We start from the raw sequence: 21929 nt of genomic DNA, 5'->3' as shown, positions 1-21929 counted from the left end.
TTTTTGAAATTCATTTCTTCTAGAAGACATATTGTTTCAGTGAACTACATTTTTCTATGAACAATGTCTTCCCTGTGTCCATTAATCAGGCCTACGTTCTGGTTCATGGGCAATAGAAAAGGTTCTATGCATTAGTGTCATTCAAGGAGGCCACGGCCTGTGTATTTCTTCAATTGGTTGCTGAGTTAATTACATTAAATAATGGGCATCTCTTTGAACAAAAGTAAAATTAATAAAAATGGGTTTGTCTTTTTGGGATTGCTTCAAATTCTACTGTAAATGGTTATATTTCTCATAGGCCCAAAAGGATTTCCTACCGTCATCAACAGACCAATTGTTAAGGGTGACCCAGGACCAGCAGGTGAACCAGGGCCCAACGGGGAATGTGGGAGTTCTGGAGATCCCGGCCCGCCTGGATACCCCGGTATGCTCAAAACTCGGAACAAGTTGTAATTGAATTTCACTACTGTATCATTCACAAATATTTTTTACCATAGAGAAAGTTGAACCGATCTAGCATGGTTTGCAGTTGTAAAATGCGAAAGAATGCAGCCAGTTTTCATTTTCTTTTCTGTATTCCAAAGGGAACTAAAAGGATGTGGAAAGGCCTGCTACTATTCAAGACACTTATTGTCACACTCAATTGGATTGGGAATAGTCTCACTTCCTCCAGATATTCCAATTTTCTCCCACAGTTCAAGGATGTACGGGTTAGGGTTATTAAGTTAGTAAGTTGTGAGCATGATAAACTGCCGCTGGAAACATGACGATACTTGTAGGTTGCCCCTAGCACATATTCGGACCGTGTTGGTCGTTGACGCAAATGACACAATTCATTGTATTTTTCAATGTGCGTGGGACAAATAAAACTAATCTTTCATCTTTAGTTGTACAGTATGGGAACCAGAACTGTGCACAGCTTTCCAGCTGAGATCCTGTCTCTTGTGGCAGACAGGGTGAAGATGCTGAACGTAGTTGATTTTTTGTTAGATAGCCACTTGAAACTAAACTAGGCTGTTAATAAACTGATTGAAACATGTAAGATTATTAAGAGATTGGACACGCTAGAGGCAAGAAACATGTTCCCGATGTTGGGTGAGTCCAGAACCAGAGGCCACAGTTTAAGAATAAGGGGTAGGCCATTTAGAACGGAGTTGAGGAAAAACTTTTTCACACAGAGAGTTGTGGATCTGTGGAATGCTCTGCCTCAGAGGGCAGTAGAGGCCAATTCTCTGGATGCTTTCAAGAAAGAGTTAGATAGAGCTCTGAAAGATAGTGGAGTTAAGGGATATGGTGAGAAGGCAGGAATGGGGTACTGATTGTGGATGATCAGCCATGATCACAGTGAATGGCAGTGCTGGCTCGAAGGTACGAATGGCCTACTCCTGCACCTATTGTCTATTGTCTATAATTTAATTCTTTAAAAATATCAGATTCTGCATGAGTATGAATGAAGTAAGTCCTATTTCACCTGAATGACCCTTAGGGTTGTGGTGGGAGATTTTAATATCCCGAATATCGATTGGCATCTCCCTAGAGCGAGGGGGTGTAGTTTGTTAGGTATGTTCAGGAAGGTTTCCTGACACAATATGTAGATAAGCCTACAAGAGAAGAGGCTGTACTTGATCTGGTATTGGGAAATGAACCTGGTCAGGGGTCAGGTCTCTCAGTGGGAGAGCATTTTTTGGAGATAGTGATCGCAATTCTATCTCCTTTACAATAGCATTGGAGAGGGACAGGAACAGGCAAGTTAGGAAAGCATTTAATTGGAGTAAGGGGAAATATGAGGCTATCAGGCGGGAACTTGGAAGCATAAATTGAAAACAGATGTTCTCAGGGAAACGTACAGAAGAAATGTGGCATATCAGGGGATATCAGGGGATACCAGGGGATATCTGCGTGGCGTTCTGCATAGGTACGTTCCAATAAGACAGGGAAAGGATGGTAGGGTACAGGAACTGTGGTGTAAAAACAGTGTTGAAAATCCAGTCAAGAAGAAAAGAAGAGCTTACGAAGGGTTCAGAATGATAGAGATTTAGAAGATTATAAGGCCAGCAGGAAGGAGCTTAAGAATGAAATTAGGAGAGCCAGAAGGGGCCATGAGAAGGCCTTAGTGGGCAGGAATAAGGAAAACCCCAAAGCATTCTACAAGTATGTGAAGAGCAAGAGGATAAGGCGTGAGAGAATAAGACCAATCAAATGTGACAGTGGAAAAGTGTATGGAACTGGGGGAGAGAGCAGAGAAACTTAACGAATACTTTGCTTCAGTATTCACTACGGAAAAGGATCTTGGCGATTGTAGGGATGACTTACAGTGGACTGAAAAGCTTGAGCATGTAGATATTAAGGAAGAGGATGTGCTGGAGCTTTTGGAAAGCATCAAGTGGGACCGGACAGGATGTACCTCAGGCTACTGTGGGAGGCGAGGGAGGAGATTGCTGAGTCTCTGGCAATGATCTTTGCGTCAATGAGAGAGGTTCTGGAGGATTGGAGGGTTGCGGATGTTGTTCCCTTATTCGAGAAAGGGAGTAAAGATAGCCCAGGAAATTATAGACCAGTGAGTCTTACTTCAGTCGTTGGTAAGTTGATGGAGAAGATCCTGAGAGGCAGGATTTATGAACATTTGGAGAGGCATGGTATGATTAGGAATAGTCAGCGTGGCTTTGTCAGAGGCAGATCGTGCCTTACGAGCCTGATTGAATTTTTTGAGGATGTGACTAAGCACGTTGATGAAGGTAGAGAAGTAGATTTAGTGAACATGGATTTCAGCAAGGCATTTGATAAGGTACTCCATGCAAAGCTTAGGAGGCATGGGATCCAAGGGGACATTGCTTTGTGGATCCAGAACTGGCTTGCCCACAGAAGGCAAAGAGTGGTTGTAGATGGGTTATATTCTGCATGGAGGCCGGTGACCAGTGATGTGCCTTGGGGATCTGTTCTAGGACCCCTACTCTTTGTGATTTTAATAAATGACCTGGATGAGCAAGTAGAGGAATGGGTTAGTAACTTTGCTGATGTCACAAAAGTTGGGCGTGTTGCGGATAGTGTGGAGGGCTGTCAGAGGTTACAACGGGACCTTGATAGGATGCAAAACTGGGCTGAGAAGTGACAGATGGAATTCAACCCAGGTAAGTGTGAGGTGGTTCATTTTGGTAGGTCAAATATGATGGCAGAATATAGTATTAATGGTAAGACTCTTGGCAGTGTGGAGGATCAGAGGGATCTTGGGGTCTGAGTCCATTGGACGCTCAAAGCAGCTGCGCAGGTTGACTCTGTGGTTAAGAAAGCATACGGTGCATTGGCCTTCATCAATTGTGGAATTGAGCTTAGGTGCCGAGCGGTAATGTTGCAGCTATATAGGACCCTGGTCAGACCCCACTTGGAGTACTGTGCTCAGTTCTGGTCGCCTCACTATAGGAAAGATGTGGAAACCATAGAGAGGGTGCAGGGGAGATTTATAAGGATGTTGCCTGGATTGGGGAGCATGCCTTATGAGAACAGGTTGAGTGAACTCGGCCTTTTTTCCTTGGAGTGACGGAGGATGAGAGGTGACCTGATAGAGGTGTATAAGATGATGAGAGGCATTGATCATGTGAATAGTCAGAGGCTTTTTCCCAGAGCTGAAATGGCTAGCATGAGAGGGCACAGTTTTAAGGTGCTTGGAAGTAGGTACAGAGGAGATGTCAGGGGTAAGTTTTTCACACAGAGAGTGGTGAGAGCATGGAATGGGCTGCCGGCGACAGTGGTGGAGACGGAAACTATAGGGTCTTTTAAGAGACTCCTGGATAGGTACATTGAGCTTAGAAAAATAGAGGGCTATGGGTAACCCTAGGTAATTTCTCAGGTAAGGACATGTTCGGCACAGCGTTGTGGGCCGAAGGGCCTGTATTGTGCTGTGGGTTTTCTATGTTTCTATGATTTTTGATCGGCAATCTCACTCTCTGCAACAACATTGCGAATCATTGTTTTAAATGTCCTTTGTAGAATTTTGCCACCTGATTGAATATCGGCATCTTTATGTCTGCCAGTTTTCTGTTGAGTTAATCATATTGCACTGCACATTGGGATTTTTCCCTCTCTAACTCTGCTGCGTGTCAGACTGCTGCACCAGCAAGTGTCACTGCTTCACAGCTCCAGCGACCTGGATTTGAATGACATTTTGCCTGGTGGTGACTCTGACATTTGCATGTTTTCACTGTGACAATGCTGATTTGTCCTGGTAGGTGAACTGACTATTATATCATCCCCCTTGGTGTGAGTAGGTGGTAAAAAGAACCAAATGGTTTTATAGGGTCAATCTTATGCAGGATAGCATGGCTGACTAGAAACATAGAAACATAGAAAATAGGTGCAGGAGTAGGCCATTCGGCCCTTCGAGCCTGCACCGCCATTCATTATGATCATGGCTGATCATCCAACTCAGAACCCCGCCCCAGCCTTCCCTCCATACCCCCTGACCCCCGTAGCCACAAGGGCCATATCTAACTCCCTCTCAAATATAGCCAATGAACTGGCCTCAACTGTTTCCTGTGGCAGAGAATTCCACAGATTCACCACTCTCTGTGTGAAGAAGTTTTTCCTAATCTCAGTCCTAAAAGGCTTCCCCTCTATCCTCAAACTGTGGCCCCTCGTTCTGGACTTCCCCAACATCGGGAATAATCTTCCTGCATCTAGCCTGTCCAATCCCTTTAGGATCTTATACGTTTCAATCAGATCCCCCCTCAATCTTCTAAATTCCAACGAGTACAAGCCCAGTTCATCCAGTCTTTCTTCATATGAAAGTCCTGCCATCCCAGGAATCAATCTGGTGAACCTTCTTTGTACTCCCTCTATGGCAAGGATGTCTTTCCTCAGATTAGGGGACCAAAACTGCATTCAATACTCCAGGTGTGGTCTCACCAAGGCCTTGTACAACTGCAGTAGTACCTCCCTGCTCCTGTACTCGAATCCTCTCGCTATAAATGCCAGCATACCATTTGCCTTTTTCACTGCCTGCTGTACCTGCATGCCCACTTTCAATGACTGGTGTATAATGACACCCAGGTCTCGTTGCACCTCCCCTTTTCCTAATCGGCCACCATTCAGATAATAATCTGTTTTCCTATTTTTGCCACCAAAGTGGATAACTTCACATTTATCCACATTAAATTGCATCTGCCATGAACTTGCCCACTCACCCAACCTATCCAAGTCACCCTGCATCCTCTTAGCATCCTCCTCACAGCTAACACTGCCACCCAGCTTCGTGTCATCCGCAAACTTGGAGATGCTGCATTTAATTCCCTCATCCAAGTCATTAATATATATTGTAAACAACTGGGGTCCCAGCACTGAGCCTTGCGGTACTCCACTAGTCACCGCCTGCCATTCTGAAATGGTCCCGTTTATTCCCACTCTTTGCTTCCTGTCTGCTAACCAATTCTCCACCCACACCAATACCTTACCCCCAATACCGTGTGCTTTAAGTTTGCACACTAATCTCCTGTGTGGGACCTTGTCAAAAGCCTTTTGAAAATCCAAATATACCACATCCACTGGTTCTCCCCTATCCACTCTACTAGCCTTCTATACTGTGGTAAGTTTACTAAAGACACCATTTTTCTGCAAGCTTTTATAATGTTTTCTCAGAATGGGGGCTTCTCTAGCGACGCTGGCAATTAGTCCCCATCTTTACGTGCTCTCAGAGCATGGCAGTAATTTCCATTTTGAACTGCTGACATCCTTCTACAGACGAGTCCTGTTGGACAGAGAGTTGGTATAAATGAGTTCCTGACTAGGCTTTTTCCCCAGTACTATTAATAATCTATGTCGTAGAGCATCCAATGTCATATATAACCCAGCCCAGGTAAGGATAGTATATATTTTTCCCTTAAGAACATTTGTATTTGATTACATGTTTCATCATCACCAATACTGAAACTAGCTTATTTAGTTCCAGATTACATGGTTAACTGAATTGAATATTACAGCTGCTCAGTTGGGAATTTGAACTCATCTCTCCAGCTCTTTTGAACAAGACTCTAGAATACTGGTCCAGCAATACTGTTAGTGCCAATTTTAAGAATTATGGCATGTGGCCAACCACCACTCAGGGCAACACACACAAAATGCTGGAGGAACTCAGCAGGCCAGGCAGCATCTATGGAGAAGAGTAAACAGTCGATTCTTCAGGGCGAACCCCTTCATTGTCCTGATGAAGGGTCTCTGCCCAAAACTTTGACTGTTTACTCTTTTCCCATAGATGCTGCCTGGCCTGCTGAGTTCCTCCAGCATTTTGTGTGAGTTGCTTTGCGTTTCCAGCATCTGCATATTTCCTCATGTAGAGGAACCACCGTTCAGATGTCCTTTTAAACAATTCTGTATGGAACCAGTCCCCCCCAGTATGGAAGTAATCCACCATAAGGACGCTGTTCCTCAAAGTTTGTTTCACCCTTGTTTACTGGAGCAACCTTGTTGTTAATTAAAATCACAAACTATTTTCCAGTATCATATCTGAAAAAACTGAGACACTGAGATATTTTACTGCTATTGCCAGAGTCTTATTATAGGATAAACAAGTTTGTCTTGTTTTGGTTTACACATAGGAGAAGAGGGTCCACCTGGTCCATGTGGTCCAAATGAACCTCCTGGAGATCCAGGACCTCCAGGACCAAAAGGCTCCCCAGGTTATGATGGACAACCAGGTAAGCTGGGCAACTGTTTCAAATACTGTACTTCTTAATAAATTCCCACAAATCCTTTCTATTAATATGGAAAGGGATAGTGATTGCAGTGAGATCTTTTCTTATATTATCTTTTAAACATTTAATGTGACATTAAAGCTTATGCAATAATATGTTTGTAACAAGCATAAGTCATTCAATATGTCTCAGTCAAAACTCTGACATTGTTTCGAATAAGACAACATTAATTGGAACAAATATACTTTTGTTTAACATTAGGACTGAAGGGGTTTCCAGGTCAAAAAGGAAGGCAAGGAGCTAAGGGGCAGCCCGGCCAGTGGAAACCGGTTATCCACAGGTTCACTTTTACAAGACACAGTCAATCCAGGGAGATACCGCTGTGTCCAAATAACACAAATGAGCTGAGTGTTGGCTACTCTCTCCTCTTTGTGCAGGGCAATAGACGTGCATACGGACAAGATCTAGGTATGCTCAAAGATACCTCTGAATATTTTTTAATTAATCAAAACATGATTCTTGACAGTATTGTTCAAGGTATTTGAGATTAACGTATATAAGACAATGAGAGTAAATTCATTTGTTTTACATTTATGATAATGTGGAGGTAAGCTGTTTGAGTCCGTGCTGACTCTATTTATCAATTCCTGGCACCTCTGTGCTGCAGTCAGTGTCAAACTTACCTGCTCATTGAAAGTCACCCCCCCCCCCGTGGGAAGCAGGGAACGGCCCGACTAAGGAGCATTGCCACCCCTCTCACTACCTGCCGTTTATCTGATGACACCATGGCCCCGGTAGAGTTTAAATCAAGCACATGGTAACCTTTTTGCTCTCCGGGTCACCACGGGCTGAGGGTTGCAGTAAACAGTCGGGGTGTGCTGCAGTAAAGAGGGCCTGGGTGCACACTTTAAATAAGTACATGCCACTGTGTCTGTTTTATCCTGCCACTTTGGGTGCTCAATTTAGATATATATTTGTAACTGAGTGTAACCTGAAGGGTTTACTGAATGTTTAGTGTCTATCTTGTCCTGTAAATAAATAGTTAACTTACTTACTAGTAGTTAGTGCCTTCTGTCCCCACTCATCGAACCTGTGAATCCAATTTCACACAATTGGTGTTGTGAGCAGGAATCGGTGATTGAACAGAAGATGAACACCTTTAGAAGGAAAAATAAGAGAGAGGACCCCCTCTGTGAGGTGTGCCAAGTCCTGGGGTGGTCCGGCAATGGTGCGGGATTTGGGAGTCTCGCCAACGAGCAGAAATCGGGGAAGTTTTGGGTGCTGCACCCACATGGGCCACCAGAGCAGGGGGAGATCGTGGAGCACAATCTGTGGCATAAGGTTGTGGCAGCGACCATTGTGTGAGTAAGCCAGTGTTAGAGTGAGGCTTTGGCTCAGCGGGGAGAGACGTAGGCTATAGGTAAATTTATTTTGGTTATTGATTCCTTCTTTTTTATTGCACACTTAGTGCAGTGGGGATGCCAGGCAGGATAGTGGAATGCTCCTCTTTCGGAGTGTGGGAAGGAAGGGAGACTTCCAGTTTCGCTGACAACTACAGCTGCAAGATGTGCATCCAGCTGCAGCTTCTACCAGACCACGTTAAGGAGTTGGAGCTGAAATTGAATGAACTCCAGATCATTTGGGAAGCTGAGGGGTTGATTGATGGGACATACAGGGAGGTAGTTACACCCAAGGTGCAGGACATAGGTGACTGTCAGGAGGGGGAAAGGGGATAGGCAGAGCACCCCTGTAACGATTCGACTGAATAAAAGGTATACCACATTGGATACTGTTGGGGGGAATGACCTAGCAGAGGAAAGCCACAGCGTTCAGGTCTCTGGCACTGAGTTTGACTCTGTGACTCTTGGAGGATTTACTGAATGTTTAATGTCTGTCTTGTCCTGTAAATAAATAGTTAATCTACTGACCAGTAGTGAGTGCCTTCTATACCCCCACACTGACCCACAAACCTGATCTCACACAACACTGTAGTCCTTGTGTTTTGTCCTCTTGAATGGAATTTGAATCCGCAGCCTTTTGAAAGTGCAAACAACTGAGCCAAAACAGTGCAGAGCAGACTCTGTGGGCGAATGGCCTAATTCTGCTCCTATGTTTTACAGTCTATACCTTAATGTCTACATTGCTGTTTCAGTGAACTTCCTGATATGTTTGCTGGTGTGAATAATGCTCATGTTTTCTGACTCTGCATAATGATAACCTAAGGTTTCAGACAGAGCAAAGATTTTAGAATTCCATGTGACATTTAACCCCAGCTCTTACATATCATTCATTTCCATGATCCTATTCAATCTTAAAAAAAAAGACATTTCTCCTTGGCATTTAAGATGAATATTTGAAGATTATAGTATACAGTGCACATATTGTACAAATCCTTTTTAACACTTCTTTGTATCTGTGGCTTTCAGGAACAGCTGGTAGCTGCTTGCCAAAGTTTAGTGTGATGCCATTTTTGTTCTGTAATATAAATGACGTCTGTAACTATGCATCAAGAAATGACTACTCCTATTGGCTGTCAACTTCGAAACAAATGCGTGCGGACAAAGCTCCAATTAGAGGGCAAGAGCTACAGCAATATATTAGCAGGTACTGTCTTCCAAAACCAAATCTCTGTATTTTGAAGAAGTTTATGGATACCACCTAGAATAAAAAAAAATTGAAACTTAGCCCAGGGCTAGCAAGTTAACCTGTGAATTGTTTGATCAGTGAAGTTCCAAATTCAATCCCTGCAGGTAGAGAGACCAAGTCAATCAGGGTAATATGGTGGGGCTGGTTCTACAAATGGGCTTTGTGCACCTGACTGAGGGAGGGAAAATTAGGCAGTACTCCCATTCCTGATTGAAAACCATGGCCAATACTAGAAATCTCTGTGCTAAAATGTGGGATGAGGAAAGGGTTAGGCTCAACATTGGTTGAGACGAATATACTATCCTCAATAATGGCCTTTACTTCAAACAAAAAGATATCTGGAATGTGCTGCTATAAGAGTGGATGGAATCAGAAACAATTATCACATTTAAGAGGAATTTAGACAGACACTTAATTAGTCAAGGCATAAAAGTATACAGCCTAATGAGGGCAAATGGGGTAGTGTATAGATGGGCAAGTGTGCCAGAGCGGACATGGTGGGTCAAAGGATGCTGTTAGAATCTATGGGAGGTCATGCTTTATAATAAAAATAAATTGTTGGCTGTTTTAACATAATGAAGTTTTCTTTTTTTCCCCACATAGTTTGATATGAGATCAGTCTTCACTATGGAAGACACTAGCAGTATGCTGGAAGTCCCAGGTGTCAAATGGCATGAAGTGTGTGAAGTTACCTTAACTAGAGAGAAACTTCTTGGGAAACTGAAAGGTCTGAAGGTAGATAGGTCACCTAGACCAGATGGTATACACTTCACAGTTCTGAAAGAGGTGGCTGAAGAGATTGTGGAGGCATTAGTAATGATCTTTCAACAATCACTAGATGGTTCCAGAAGACTGGAAAATTGCAAATGTCATTCTACTCTTCAAGAAGGGAGAGAGAGGCAGAAGAAAGAAAACTATAAGCCAGTTCATCTGTTTCCTATGGTGCGGGAGTCTAAGACCAGAGGACACAGCCTCAGAATAGAGGGGTGTCCTTTTAGAATGGAGATGAAGAGGAATTTCTTTAGCTAGGGAGTGGCGAATCTGTGGAATTCTTTGCCACAGGCAGCTGTGGAGGCCAAGTCTTTATATATATTTAAGACAGAGGTTGATAGCTTCTTAATTGGTCAGGGCATGAAGGGTTACGGGGAGAAGGCAGGAGAATGGAGCTGAGAGGAAAATTGGATCAGCCATGATGAAATGGCGGAGCAGACCTGTTGGGCCAAATGGCCTAATTCTGCTCCTAATCAGCCATTTCTCACACACCAAGATTGAATTTCCAATGATGTGAAGAACCTGACAATTTGAGTTATGTAACCCCATTTTCAGGAAAGCCGACCATGTCTGAGGCTCATGCTAACTAGTGATGTGTGTCATTCCCAGGTGTGTTGTTTGTGAAAGTCTGGCAATGGTCATAGCAGTACACAGTCAATCAATTGGGATCCCACCCTGCCCAAATGGCTGGAAATCCTTGTGGACTGGCTACTCATTTGTAATGGTATGTACATAAAGGAATGCCAATCCAAGTTTGGCAAGAGACTGAACTGAAAGTTGTCTTAAACTCTGGCTTGCAATTTACAATCAGGACATGGATATAAATGTCACTTAATTTGTATTTTGGTAAGCCCAATATGTGGTAGAGGAATGAAGTAAAACTGTTTTTAGTTTTAAACTCTGCAATAATTCTCCTACTGACCCAAGTTTCTCACCTTTTCTCTCCCCGTGCAGTCTCAGCTCCTTTTTTTGGAAATCTTCCCACCTGCTAGTGGACTTTGCCTTATAAATCTGCACTTAGCACTTACATATTTAATATTTCTGTAGTATTTGAGTAATATTGTAAAATATATTGTTTGAGTAAGCATTCATTGTTGTTTATATAATTCATCATGTTTATATGTAAAAATATGTGAAATGCATATGTCATGACCCTACCATGTGAAATGTGCGTCTCTTGGCTCTCTTGATTTCCTTTAAATTGGTTTAATATTTTGAAGTTACAAAACATAACAGGCACGCACTATTACCCTAACCCCTACACAACAATTGTCAATCCTAGGCTTGACAATTTTGCCCTGGTGTTTCTTTTCTCGGGAAGCTGGAATGCTTCAAGTCTTTCTTGGTTGTCTCACTGGACTCTACTTTTTCTGTGGTTCATAGACTGCAGGATGACATGGAAGATTAGTTTCTCTCCATCCTGTAGGTGATCAATAAGAAAAATAAGGCATCAAATAAACAAAGTCTCCCTTTTCTGTGTTCCAGTTGACTGACTGGCTGCAACTCTATTCTGAAATAATTTCTCTGATCCGTACATTGTGTGCGTATTCACAGAAATATGTTTCCCTCCACTCCTCTTATAGCACAGAGGCTCGGGTGCCCAGGGATCAGGTCAAGCTTTGGCTTCACCCGGTTCGTGTTTGGAAGAATTTCGCGTTGTGCCATTCATTGAATGCCACGGGAGGGGGACATGCAACTACTATGCAAATGCCTACAGCTTTTGGCTAGCAACGCTGGATCCCTCAGAGATGTTCAGGTATAAACACTACACCTCAGAAAGATTCGGACTGATTGCATGATTTGATTAGAACTTATTCTCTAGTCCTTCCTGAAATTGTAAAGTTAAATTCAAAATCAAAAATCTCTGAAAACAAGATATTAATTTCAGTCTGTGTGTGAGATTGATTTGGCCACCATTAATAAACTGTATAATGAAGAATAGATAGTTTCTTATTTTTTTAAGTGGATGCGATATGATTAAGATTTTGGAGACTCTAGAGACTTCAGGCGCCGATGCAAAGTTTCCACCCAAAAATGTCAACGATTCCTCCGCACCCTGCCCCCAAACTCCTCCCCAGCTGCTCTAGCAGAGTAAGTTCAACAAAAATTTCAGTCAGTAACTTGCTTGTTGGATTGCATATTTCCTCAAGAAGCTGGCATTTTCGGGTAGTTTCCTGGGTGCTGACAAGGCCCTAGCTGACCTCTCCGGAAGCACATGCAGAGCGCTGATCCATTTTTCCAAACTCCCTTCAGATAACGAATGTCAATGAATGACCCTGTATATCAGTAGGCAGCAAGCTGCTGGATAAATTGGTAAAATTGGTAAACTGGTTTATTATCATCATGTACCAAGGTACCACGAAAATCTTTGTTTTGCATGTACATTCTGAGAGATTATTTCATCACATCAGTATATTGTGGCAGTACTGAGGAAAAGCAATAACAGAATACAGAATAAGTGTTACTGTTTGGAAAAAGTGCAGTTTTGACAGTTAGGTTCATGATGGGGTGAATTGTGAGGTCATGAGTCCACCTTATTGTTCAAGGGTCAATAGTCTTACAATAGCAGAGTAGAAGCTGTTCTTGAGCCTGATTGGAGTCAATAACTAGTCTGACGTAGCGATGAATGTAGGGCCATGGAGATGGCTTCAGCTATGGACCTGTTCCAGTGATAGGTGAACTACAATGGGTTCAAGGCTGCCTGAAATGCTGGGGTTGATGTGTACTATGACTGGCCTCTTGATGGTGTTTGTCAGATCCACGAGATGATACTAATTAAGGCAGGTGTTAGTATAAGGCAAGATATTGCATATAATTCCAACCTAGAGAGAGACAGGCACAGAGAAGTTCACTGCCATACTCTCATTCACAGCATCCCTTACACAAGCTGCAGACAGTGAAAGATTTCATTGAGGAGATCCCTATCAATATTCAGGCATTGGTGCAATGCTCCCCCTTAATGTTTAGACAGGGGCCGTAACTTCCTGAACAACTTGGGCAGGTACGGCCTCCCGCTGAGGCCATTTTCTGTTTTCCTCTCTTTCAGCAGCCATCCCTGCTCCACTCATTCTCTCAGGAATGCTGGGCTCCGAGATGGGATGGCTATTAATGTCTGAAAACAAAGTCAGGACCGTCTGGCTTTGATTGGTAGTGAACTGGGAACTTAACTTCAAAAAGTGGGTAGAGATAATAGCTGTTTAAATAACCTTCTGGCCACTGTGTGCTCAGTAGTGCACGGTTAAAGGTTGCTTCATTTCTGAAGTCCATTCGGTGTTATGTGTTGACTGATGCCTGTTCTGTACTTCACCAACAGCCTTCCACTGTATTTGCATCAACTTCACTGGTGCAGTACATCTTTTTTTCTGGTTCTGATGAAGGGTCTCGACCCGAAACGTCGACTGTTCACTCTTTTCCATAGCCCAGCCTGCTGAGTTCCTCCAGCATTTTGTGTGCGTTGCTTGGATTTCCAGCATCTGAAGATTTTCTTGTGTTTGTGGTGCGGTACCCCGTTCAATTGGTCAAAGTACATTTGGATAAGTATGTGGATAGGAGAGATTTAGAGGCACATGGGCTATGTGCAGGTAAATTGGACTGACTTGGTGGGCAACGTAGTAAGCACGGATGAGTTAAGCCAAAGGACCTGTTTCCATGGTGTATTAGAGTCTGTGATTCTATATAACCATATAACCATATAACAATTACAGCACGGAAACAGGCCATCTCGGCCCTTCTAGTCCATGCCGAACTCTTACTCTCACCTAGTCCTATTCACCTGCACTCAGCCCATAACCCTCCATTCCTTTCCTGTCCATATACCTATCCAATTTAACTTTAAACGACAACATCGAACCTGCCTCAACCACTTCTGCTGGAAGCTCGTTCCACACAGCTACCACTCTCTGAGTAAAGAAGTTCCCCCTCATGTTATCCCTAAACTTTTGCCCTTTAACTCTCAACTCATGTCCTCTTGTTTGAATCTCCCCCACTCTCAATGGAAAAAGCCTATTCACGTCAACTCTATCTATCCCCCTCATAATTTTAAATACCTCTATCAAGTCCCCGCTCAAACTTCTATGTTCCAAAGAAAAAAGACCCAACTTGTTCAACCTTTCTCTGTGACTTAGGAGATGAAACCCAGGTACATTCTAGTAAATCTTCTCTGTACCCTCTCTATTTTGTTGACATCTTTCCTATAATTTGGTGACCAGAACTGTACACAATACTCCAAATTTGGCCTCACCAATGCCTTGTACAATTTCAACATTACATCCCAACTCCTATACTCAATGCTCTGATTTATAAAGGCCAGCATACCAAAAGCTTTCTTCACCACCCTATCCACATGTGGTTCCACCTTCAGGGAACTATGCACCATTATTCCTAGATCCCTCTGTTCTACTGCATTCTTCAATGTCCTAGCATTTACCATGCATGTCCTATTTTGATTAGTCCTACCAAAATGTAGCACCTCACATTTATCAGCATTAAACTCCATCTGCCATCTTTCAGCCCACTCTTGTAACTGGCCTAAATCTTTCTGCAAGCTTTGAAAACCTACTTCACTATCCACAACTCCACCTATCTTAGTATCATCGGCATACTTACTAATCCAATTTACCACCCCATCATCCAGATCATTAATATATATGACAAACAACATTGGACCCAGTACAGATCCCTGAGGCACACCACTAGTCACCGGCCTCCAATCTGACAAACAGTTATCCACCACCACTCTCTGGCGTCTCCCATCCAGCCACTGCTGAATCCATTTTACTACTTCAATATTAATACCTAACGATTGAACCTTCCTAACTAACCTTCCATGTGGAACCTTGTCAAAGGCCTTACTGAAGTCCATATAGACAACATCCACCGCTTTACCCTCGTCAACTTTCCTTGTAACCTCTTCAAAAAATTGAATAAGATTTGTCAAACATGACCTTCCACGCACAAATCCTTGTTGACTGTTCCTAATCAGACCCTGTCTATCCAGATAATTATATATACCATCTCTAAGAATACTTTCCATTAATTTACCCACCACTGACGTCAAACTCACATTCTATGGTCCCTAAAAGAAGTGGGCACACTATTCTGAACGTCTAAGTGTATTCATAGTACACCAACAACTTGGATTACCAAGTTAATTTGGTACCTGCGTCCAGTCAGTAATTTTATGTTTAAGTTATAGTAGTCTATTTAGTAACAGAGAACAAAAGAATTGAGAATGAAATGGGTTAAGATCGAATTAGCGTAAAAAATGGGCACTTACAAGCTCAATGTGCTAAAGGGCCTTTTTCCATGCTTTCACAAACAAGAGAAAATCTGCAGACGCTGGAAATCCAAGCAACACACACAAATGCTGGAGGAACTCAGCAGGCCAGGCTGCATCTCTGGAAATGAGTTCAGTCGTCGTTCCGGGTCTGATACCCTTCAGCAGGACTGGAGAAACAAAGTTGAGAAGTAGAGTTAAAAGGTGGGGGGGAGGGGAGGGAGAAACAACAGGTGATAGGTGATATGGGGGGGAGGGGTGAAGTAAATTGCTGGGAAGTTGATTGGTGAAAGAGATACAAGGCTGGAGAAGGGGAAATCTAATAGGAGAGGACAGAAGGTCATGGAAGAAAGAAAAGGGGGAAGAGCACCAGAGGGAGGCAATGTGCAGACAAGGAGATAAGGTGAGAGAAGGAAAAGGGGATGGGAAATAGTGAAGGGGGGGATTGCGGCATGGGCATTACCAGGAGTTCAAGAAATTGGTTCATGCCATCAGGTTGGAGGCTACCCAGATGGAATATAAGGTGTTGTTCCTCCAACCTGAGTGTGGCCTCATCGCAACAGTAGAGGAGACCATGGATTGACATATTGGAATGGGAATGGCCATCTCCAATGGGATCCCACCACCAAGCACATCTTTCCCAATCCCCCCCCCCACTTTCTGTTTTCTGCAGGGATTGCTCCCTACATGACTCCCTCGTCCATTCATCCCTCCCCACTGATCTCGCTCCTGTCACTTATCCTTGCAAGCGGAACAAGTGCTACACCTGCCCCTACACCTTCTCTCTCATTACCATTCAGGGCCCCAAACAGTCCTTCCAATTGAGGCGACACTTCACCTGTGGGTCTGTTGGGGTCATGTACTGTGTCCAGTGCTCCTGGTGTAGCCTCCTGTATATCGGTGAGACCCAACTTAGATTGGGAGACCGCTTCAACAAGCACTCACACTCCGTCTGCCAGAACTTCCCATTCCCATTCCGATACGTCAATCCATGACCTCCTCCACTGTCACGATAAGGCCGTGCTCAGGTTGCAGGAACACCTTATATAGCATCTGGGTAGCTTCCAATCTGATGGCATGAACATCGATTTCTCGAACTTCCAGTAATGGCCCTCCTACCCCCTCTCCACTCCTTCATCATTCCCGAATCCCCTTTTCCCTCTCTCACCTTATCTCTTCATCTCCCTCTGGTGCTCCTTCCCCCTTTTCTTTCTTCCGTGGCCTTCTGTCCTCTCTTATGAGATTCCTCCTTCTCCAGCCCTACATCTCTTTCACCAATCAGCTTCCCAGCTCTTTACTTCATCCCTCCCCCTTCCGGTTTCACTGATCACCTGTTGTTCCTCCCTCCCTTTCCCCCACCTTTTAAATCTACTCCTCATCTTTTCTCCTCCAGTCCTGCTGAAGAGTTTCAGCCCGAACCGTCAACTGAACTCTTTTCCACAGATGCTGCCCGGCCTGCTGAGTTCCTTCAGCATTTTGTGTGTGTTTCCATGCTTTATCTCTTTATGACTTCAATAACAATTATAACATCAACTATGTGATCTTAAAACATTCTTCATGTTTTTGTTGCAGGAAACCAATGCCACAAACACTAAAAACAGGAGAATTGCAATCAATAATAAGCCGGTGTCGAGTCTGTACAAAGTAAACGTGGACACAAAAGGAACAATGGTGCTCTTCCTCATAAGTTTTCAATTGTGTTAAAACAACAATGAAGAGAAGTTAAAAAGATTACTCCATGGTGCTGACTGAACTGTAACAAATATACCCAATAGCCTGCCACATTGGTAATTTTGCTAATATTTACAAAAACATTCACATCAGCAAAGTAATTAGTAACCATTGAAAAAAATGAAGCTGTTACTAAACTCTGCCAAACATCTGCCAATTTTATATTGTATTAGTAAATATTTTAACCTTATCATGGTGCTGATGCAGACACCATAGATCACTATGTCATAAAAAAACTCTGGTATAGTACTTTGTTAAGAGTTTCACATGCTAGTCTTTTTTGGTGAGCTGGTGAATACAACAAATCTTTGATTTTGTAAGCATATATTTAAAACTGTGTACCTAACATAGACATCAGACTCAAACTTTACAGAACAGAACAAGACTGTTGAAATTATGGAAGAGATATAACTGTTGTATGGACATTTTGCCGAAGCATCATCTAGGATCTTTTATGCATAGTGATTTCATATTGACGATACATGCAGAAAAACAGTATGTTGCCTAGGAAACTGATAATTTTAGGGGTAGTTTTAGCCTTAGGTGGTGAACTGGCTGAAATGTTTCCATTGACTTATACTGAATGAGTTACAGCCATGTTTTTACATGGCAAAAGAAAGGGTGATGTCATGCCTGTGATGCTTATGTCATCAATGACAAAATAAGTTGATTTTAAAATGTAAAGCTGTTCTTCATCATACTGCTAGTCATCTAATTTTAGATGATTGAAGGACACAGAATCACTAAGCAGAGGTCATTCAGCCCATCCAGTCCTTGCTAATTTAACGCACTTCAAGTTTGATGAAGAAGTTTTCCCTAATACAAGAAATATTGGATGATATAGAAATATTTGCACTAACATTTTCCAATCTTAATCAGTTTCAGATGGGCTTCCATAAGTTTTATGATCAGAAAACCATGGTTTCCAAGCACTTTTTGTTGAATTGTAAAGTTTATATTTAAAAGATATTAAATACAAAAGCACATACGGAAGATAATTTTAATAAAAACCAATCTGCAGTTTTTGTACACTATATTGCATTCACAGTTCAGTTTTCTGAAAAGCGAACTTAAAACACACCAGCTAGTAAAATGCACATGTCATCTTGGGTCTGGATGGTAGTGAATGATTTCTACTGTCAGCCTGTATTTAAAACTTGAATTATTATATTGTAAAATGTATAGGTTTTCATGTCACATGGACATTTATAAGTGTACAAACATGTGAGCATATATCTGGCTTTGTATTAACTTTTATGCTTAAAATATGTTAATAACGTTAGTATGGTAGATCCAAGGCACCTTATTAGCAGTACAATTTGCTGTTATCCTTGTTTTCGCACTGGTAAAATCCTGGTGAATCTGTTTTAAATGCAAGAGGTTCTAAAATCATTTTACTCTGTCTGACCTCAGAGACATTGTTATTTGTCTTCACCTTCCTTTTCCACTTTACTTATAAGCACTATATTAAAATTATTGTTTTTATAATTGCACCCTCTCCTAACTTTAACATGGTCACTCCCCAATCTGAAGTCGTACATTGTACGCTAGTAAGCTATCCAATATTCTCCAGTTTAATTCAGCACAATTCACTCTATATTTTTGGATTCAGTGTGGATAATAGCCAAAAAAAATCACTAAGAGAAAAGGGATTTAGAATACATTTTTGACTGAAGAGATGATTTTTTTTGTTTCTGCATATCCTTTGGGTATGCCTTTCAGTTGTTCACTTTGCTAACGTGGTGTTCCCTTGTTGGTGTCCTTTCTGCCAGACTGACCCCATTTTTTCATAGCTTTTATGTTCCCTTGGTCATGTTCTCTCTCTATCTAAATGACCCCATGAACCAAATCACCAAGTGATCTAGTTTGCACGTGAGGCAACCCCAGCCTCACTTGATCAGAAATACTCCCTTTATCCTATCCATACTTCTCCCACGCTCTCTGCAACTTAAAATTACTTATTTTCTCACCTTCCCAATTCTGACAAAGGATGTTTTACCTGAAAAGTTAACACAGATTTTATCTGGCCTACTGAGTTAGTCATAGAACCCTCTGAGGCCTCCGTTGGTCAGGGTCAGCCATGGATATTGCGTTCTAGCTGTCGGTACACAAACCAGAGCAGTACGATATGGAGAGCAAGCTGTTGCCCATGTAGCAGGCAACCCTCTTTGTGAATCTGATGAACCCAAAGGAACGGCAGAAATCAATACAGTTTAACACCAGCGGCATCGCAGGAATTGCCATTCAACATTAAGCTCAAAGTAGGACTGCCTTAGGGACTCCAGCTCCGGATTTTTCCCTCAGGGTTTACTCCCGAAGCCTTCCCCATGAGTAGGTGTAGCCGCAAGGCAGCAGAGGTTTGAGATAAGCAACACACATCAAAGTTGCTGGTGAACGCAGCAGGCCAGGCAACATCTGTAGGAAGAGGTGCAGTCGACGTTTCAGGCCGAGACCCTTCGTCAGGACTAACTGAAGGAAGAGTGAGTAAGGGATTTGAAAGAGGTTTGAGATCAGAGTTTTCCTTCTCCTAGATGAGTTGCCAACCACAGATGACAAGCCCCATCTGCCCGAAGTGAGTGGTTTTAAGGCACCAGTAACCTGTCTTTGCCCTTTCTCCCATCAGTAGAAATGTTTCAGCCAGGTTTAGTAGCTAAGCCTCACGTGAAGGCCCAGAACTGGACTCGGTAGTCAGAGGATATTTGAGGCGCATGCCATTGGGAGCATTTAATAGGTAGTGGAGGCTTATCCACATTACCCCTCTGGCTATAATAACCTTAGGAACAACCTCATAGAACACTACTGCACAGAAACAGATAAGAAAATTACGTCAATAATCAAAAAGACATACATTATTTGGCCATTTTACGTCCTATACCAAATAAAGTGGCCACTGATTGTATGTTCACAGTCTTCTACTGCTGCAGCCCATCCACTTCAAGGTTGAACGTGCTGTGCATTCAAGGATGCTCTTCTGCACACCACTGTTGTAACACGTAGTTATTTGAGTTACTGCCACCTTCCTGTTAGCTTGAACCAGTCTAGCCATTCTACCCTGACTTTTCTCACTAGCAAGGAGTTTCTGCCACAGAACTGCCTCTCACTGGATGTCATCTGCTTTTGTTTTTTTTACACTATCCTCTGTAAACTCTGGAAATTGTTGTGTGTGAAAATCACAGATCAGCAGTTTCTGAGATACTTAAACCACCCTGTCTGGCACCAATAATCATTCCATGGTCAAACTCACTTAGATCACATCTCTTCCCCATTCTTATGTTTGGCCCGAACAGCAACTGAATCTCTTGACTGTTTTTATGCATCGTGTTGCACCACATGATTGACAGATTAGATATTTGCATTAACGAGCAGGTGAACAGGTGTACCTAATAAAGTGGCTACTGAGTGTGTACCAGAGGCATGATACAACAAACAGCAGTTTTCATGGTGAATTTGACTGATTGCTCCAAATATAGGAGCTTTAATCTAAATGTTTCAAAGTGCTGATTATTTTATGATTATTCTCCATATTAGATTTTTTTCTGCTTATCATGCAATAAATGGGTGCATATGTGTGTTTATACTAGTTGGAGCGACACTGTGATATTTTGCTCATGTTAGTCAAAAAACCCTGTGCTGTAAGTGCAGCTTTATTATAATTAAACAAAGCCAACGTTCATTTGGTAACCGCTAGTAATTTAAGCAGAAGTTCTCTCTATCTCTCACCTTAACCTCTGCAGAAAATTAATGGAAACTCCAAAGAAAGACTTTAATATTTATTTATTCCATTGCCCTGATGCTTTTGAATTAAAGTTACATTAGTAGAGCTCAGCAAGTTCATCTTTAATTATTTTATACCTCATAGTACATCTTTCCAGAATATTTACCACCGAGCAAAATTTTGATGTTTTATGAGCAGAACAGGGAATAATGTTTAATTAAAAATGGATAACTGTAGCACCTTTAATTGAGTAAAATGTCCCAAGATGCTCAAAAAGAGAATTAGCAATAAATGTATATTTCTTATTAATCAATAGGAGCTTGCTCAAAGAGTTTAGGCTTTAATAAGCACCTCAAAAGGAGATAGTTATGTGTAGATGTGTATGGAGGGAACAATGGGGATGAGGAGCTTGGCATTTGAAGATAGCCTTTTAGAAGTGAAGTAATTCAAATTGGTGATATGCAAGAGGCATATCACCAATATACCTCTGAGAAGTTGTCAGACTAGGAGCACTGGTACATGGGTCTGGGTGAATGAAACTTGGAACGAGTTAAGATAAAGTCAGCAAAGTTATATAAATATAGGTTTATGGAGAATGAAAGGGCTGAGCATGGCCAAAGGAAATATGGAAAATAGTTGTATGTAGTGGTAATAAAAGTATAGAGGGTGCTTCCGTCAGGAGATGAGGTAAAGGAGGGTCACAGTTGGCTATGTTACTGGTAAATAGTGAAAATGAAGTCCAGAGCTCTATTTGGTGTCAAAGTCAATGCTGTTTTGAGCAGTTCAGTTCAGTATCAAAAGTTGGAAGTGTAATGCCCTGGTTCACATCTTTACTGTTATGCTGTATGTATTTCATTCAGCAGTTCTGTAAGAGCAATCTGTTCTGCTTAGAGCCTATTTGGGTTATCGTTGAAGATAAGGGATGATGAGAAATGTGTGCCATCCCATTAGGATGGTGGAACTGGGGTGGGGGGGAGGTTTTTTTTGCTGAGGGACATGAAGGTTGGTCTTGGGCCTTTTGTTCGGCGGGAGATGAAGAGAGAAGACGCTAGGGAGAGCCGGTGGGAGACCCGTTTGCTCAGGATGGATTGCGAGCAACATTCGGAAGGTG

The 21929-nt window shown here is 42.4% G+C and overlaps 1 protein-coding gene across 1 annotated transcript in view; it reads left to right on the top strand.

Moving 5' to 3' along the window:
• Nucleotides 1-20977, top strand: part of LOC140196239 (uncharacterized) — a 204784-nt gene extending 183807 nt beyond the window's left edge. The window contains exons 46-52 of the mRNA XM_072255086.1: nt 299-424; nt 6585-6683; nt 6942-7148; nt 9107-9284; nt 10707-10821; nt 11681-11853; nt 16945-20977. Coding sequence (XP_072111187.1) covers nt 299-424; nt 6585-6683; nt 6942-7148; nt 9107-9284; nt 10707-10821; nt 11681-11853; nt 16945-17020 — 974 coding nt within the window. The 3' untranslated portion in view covers nt 17021-20977. The remainder of the gene's footprint in view (nt 1-298; nt 425-6584; nt 6684-6941; nt 7149-9106; nt 9285-10706; nt 10822-11680; nt 11854-16944) is intronic.
• Nucleotides 20978-21929: the final 952 nt, after the last annotated feature.

The sequence above is a fragment of the Mobula birostris genome, chromosome 4, assembly GCF_030028105.1.
Source record: "Mobula birostris isolate sMobBir1 chromosome 4, sMobBir1.hap1, whole genome shotgun sequence".
Taxonomy (NCBI): Eukaryota; Metazoa; Chordata; class Chondrichthyes; order Myliobatiformes; family Myliobatidae; genus Mobula; species Mobula birostris.
Note: the sequence above shows the minus strand (reverse complement) of the source record. Positions and strands in the feature narration are given on the sequence as shown.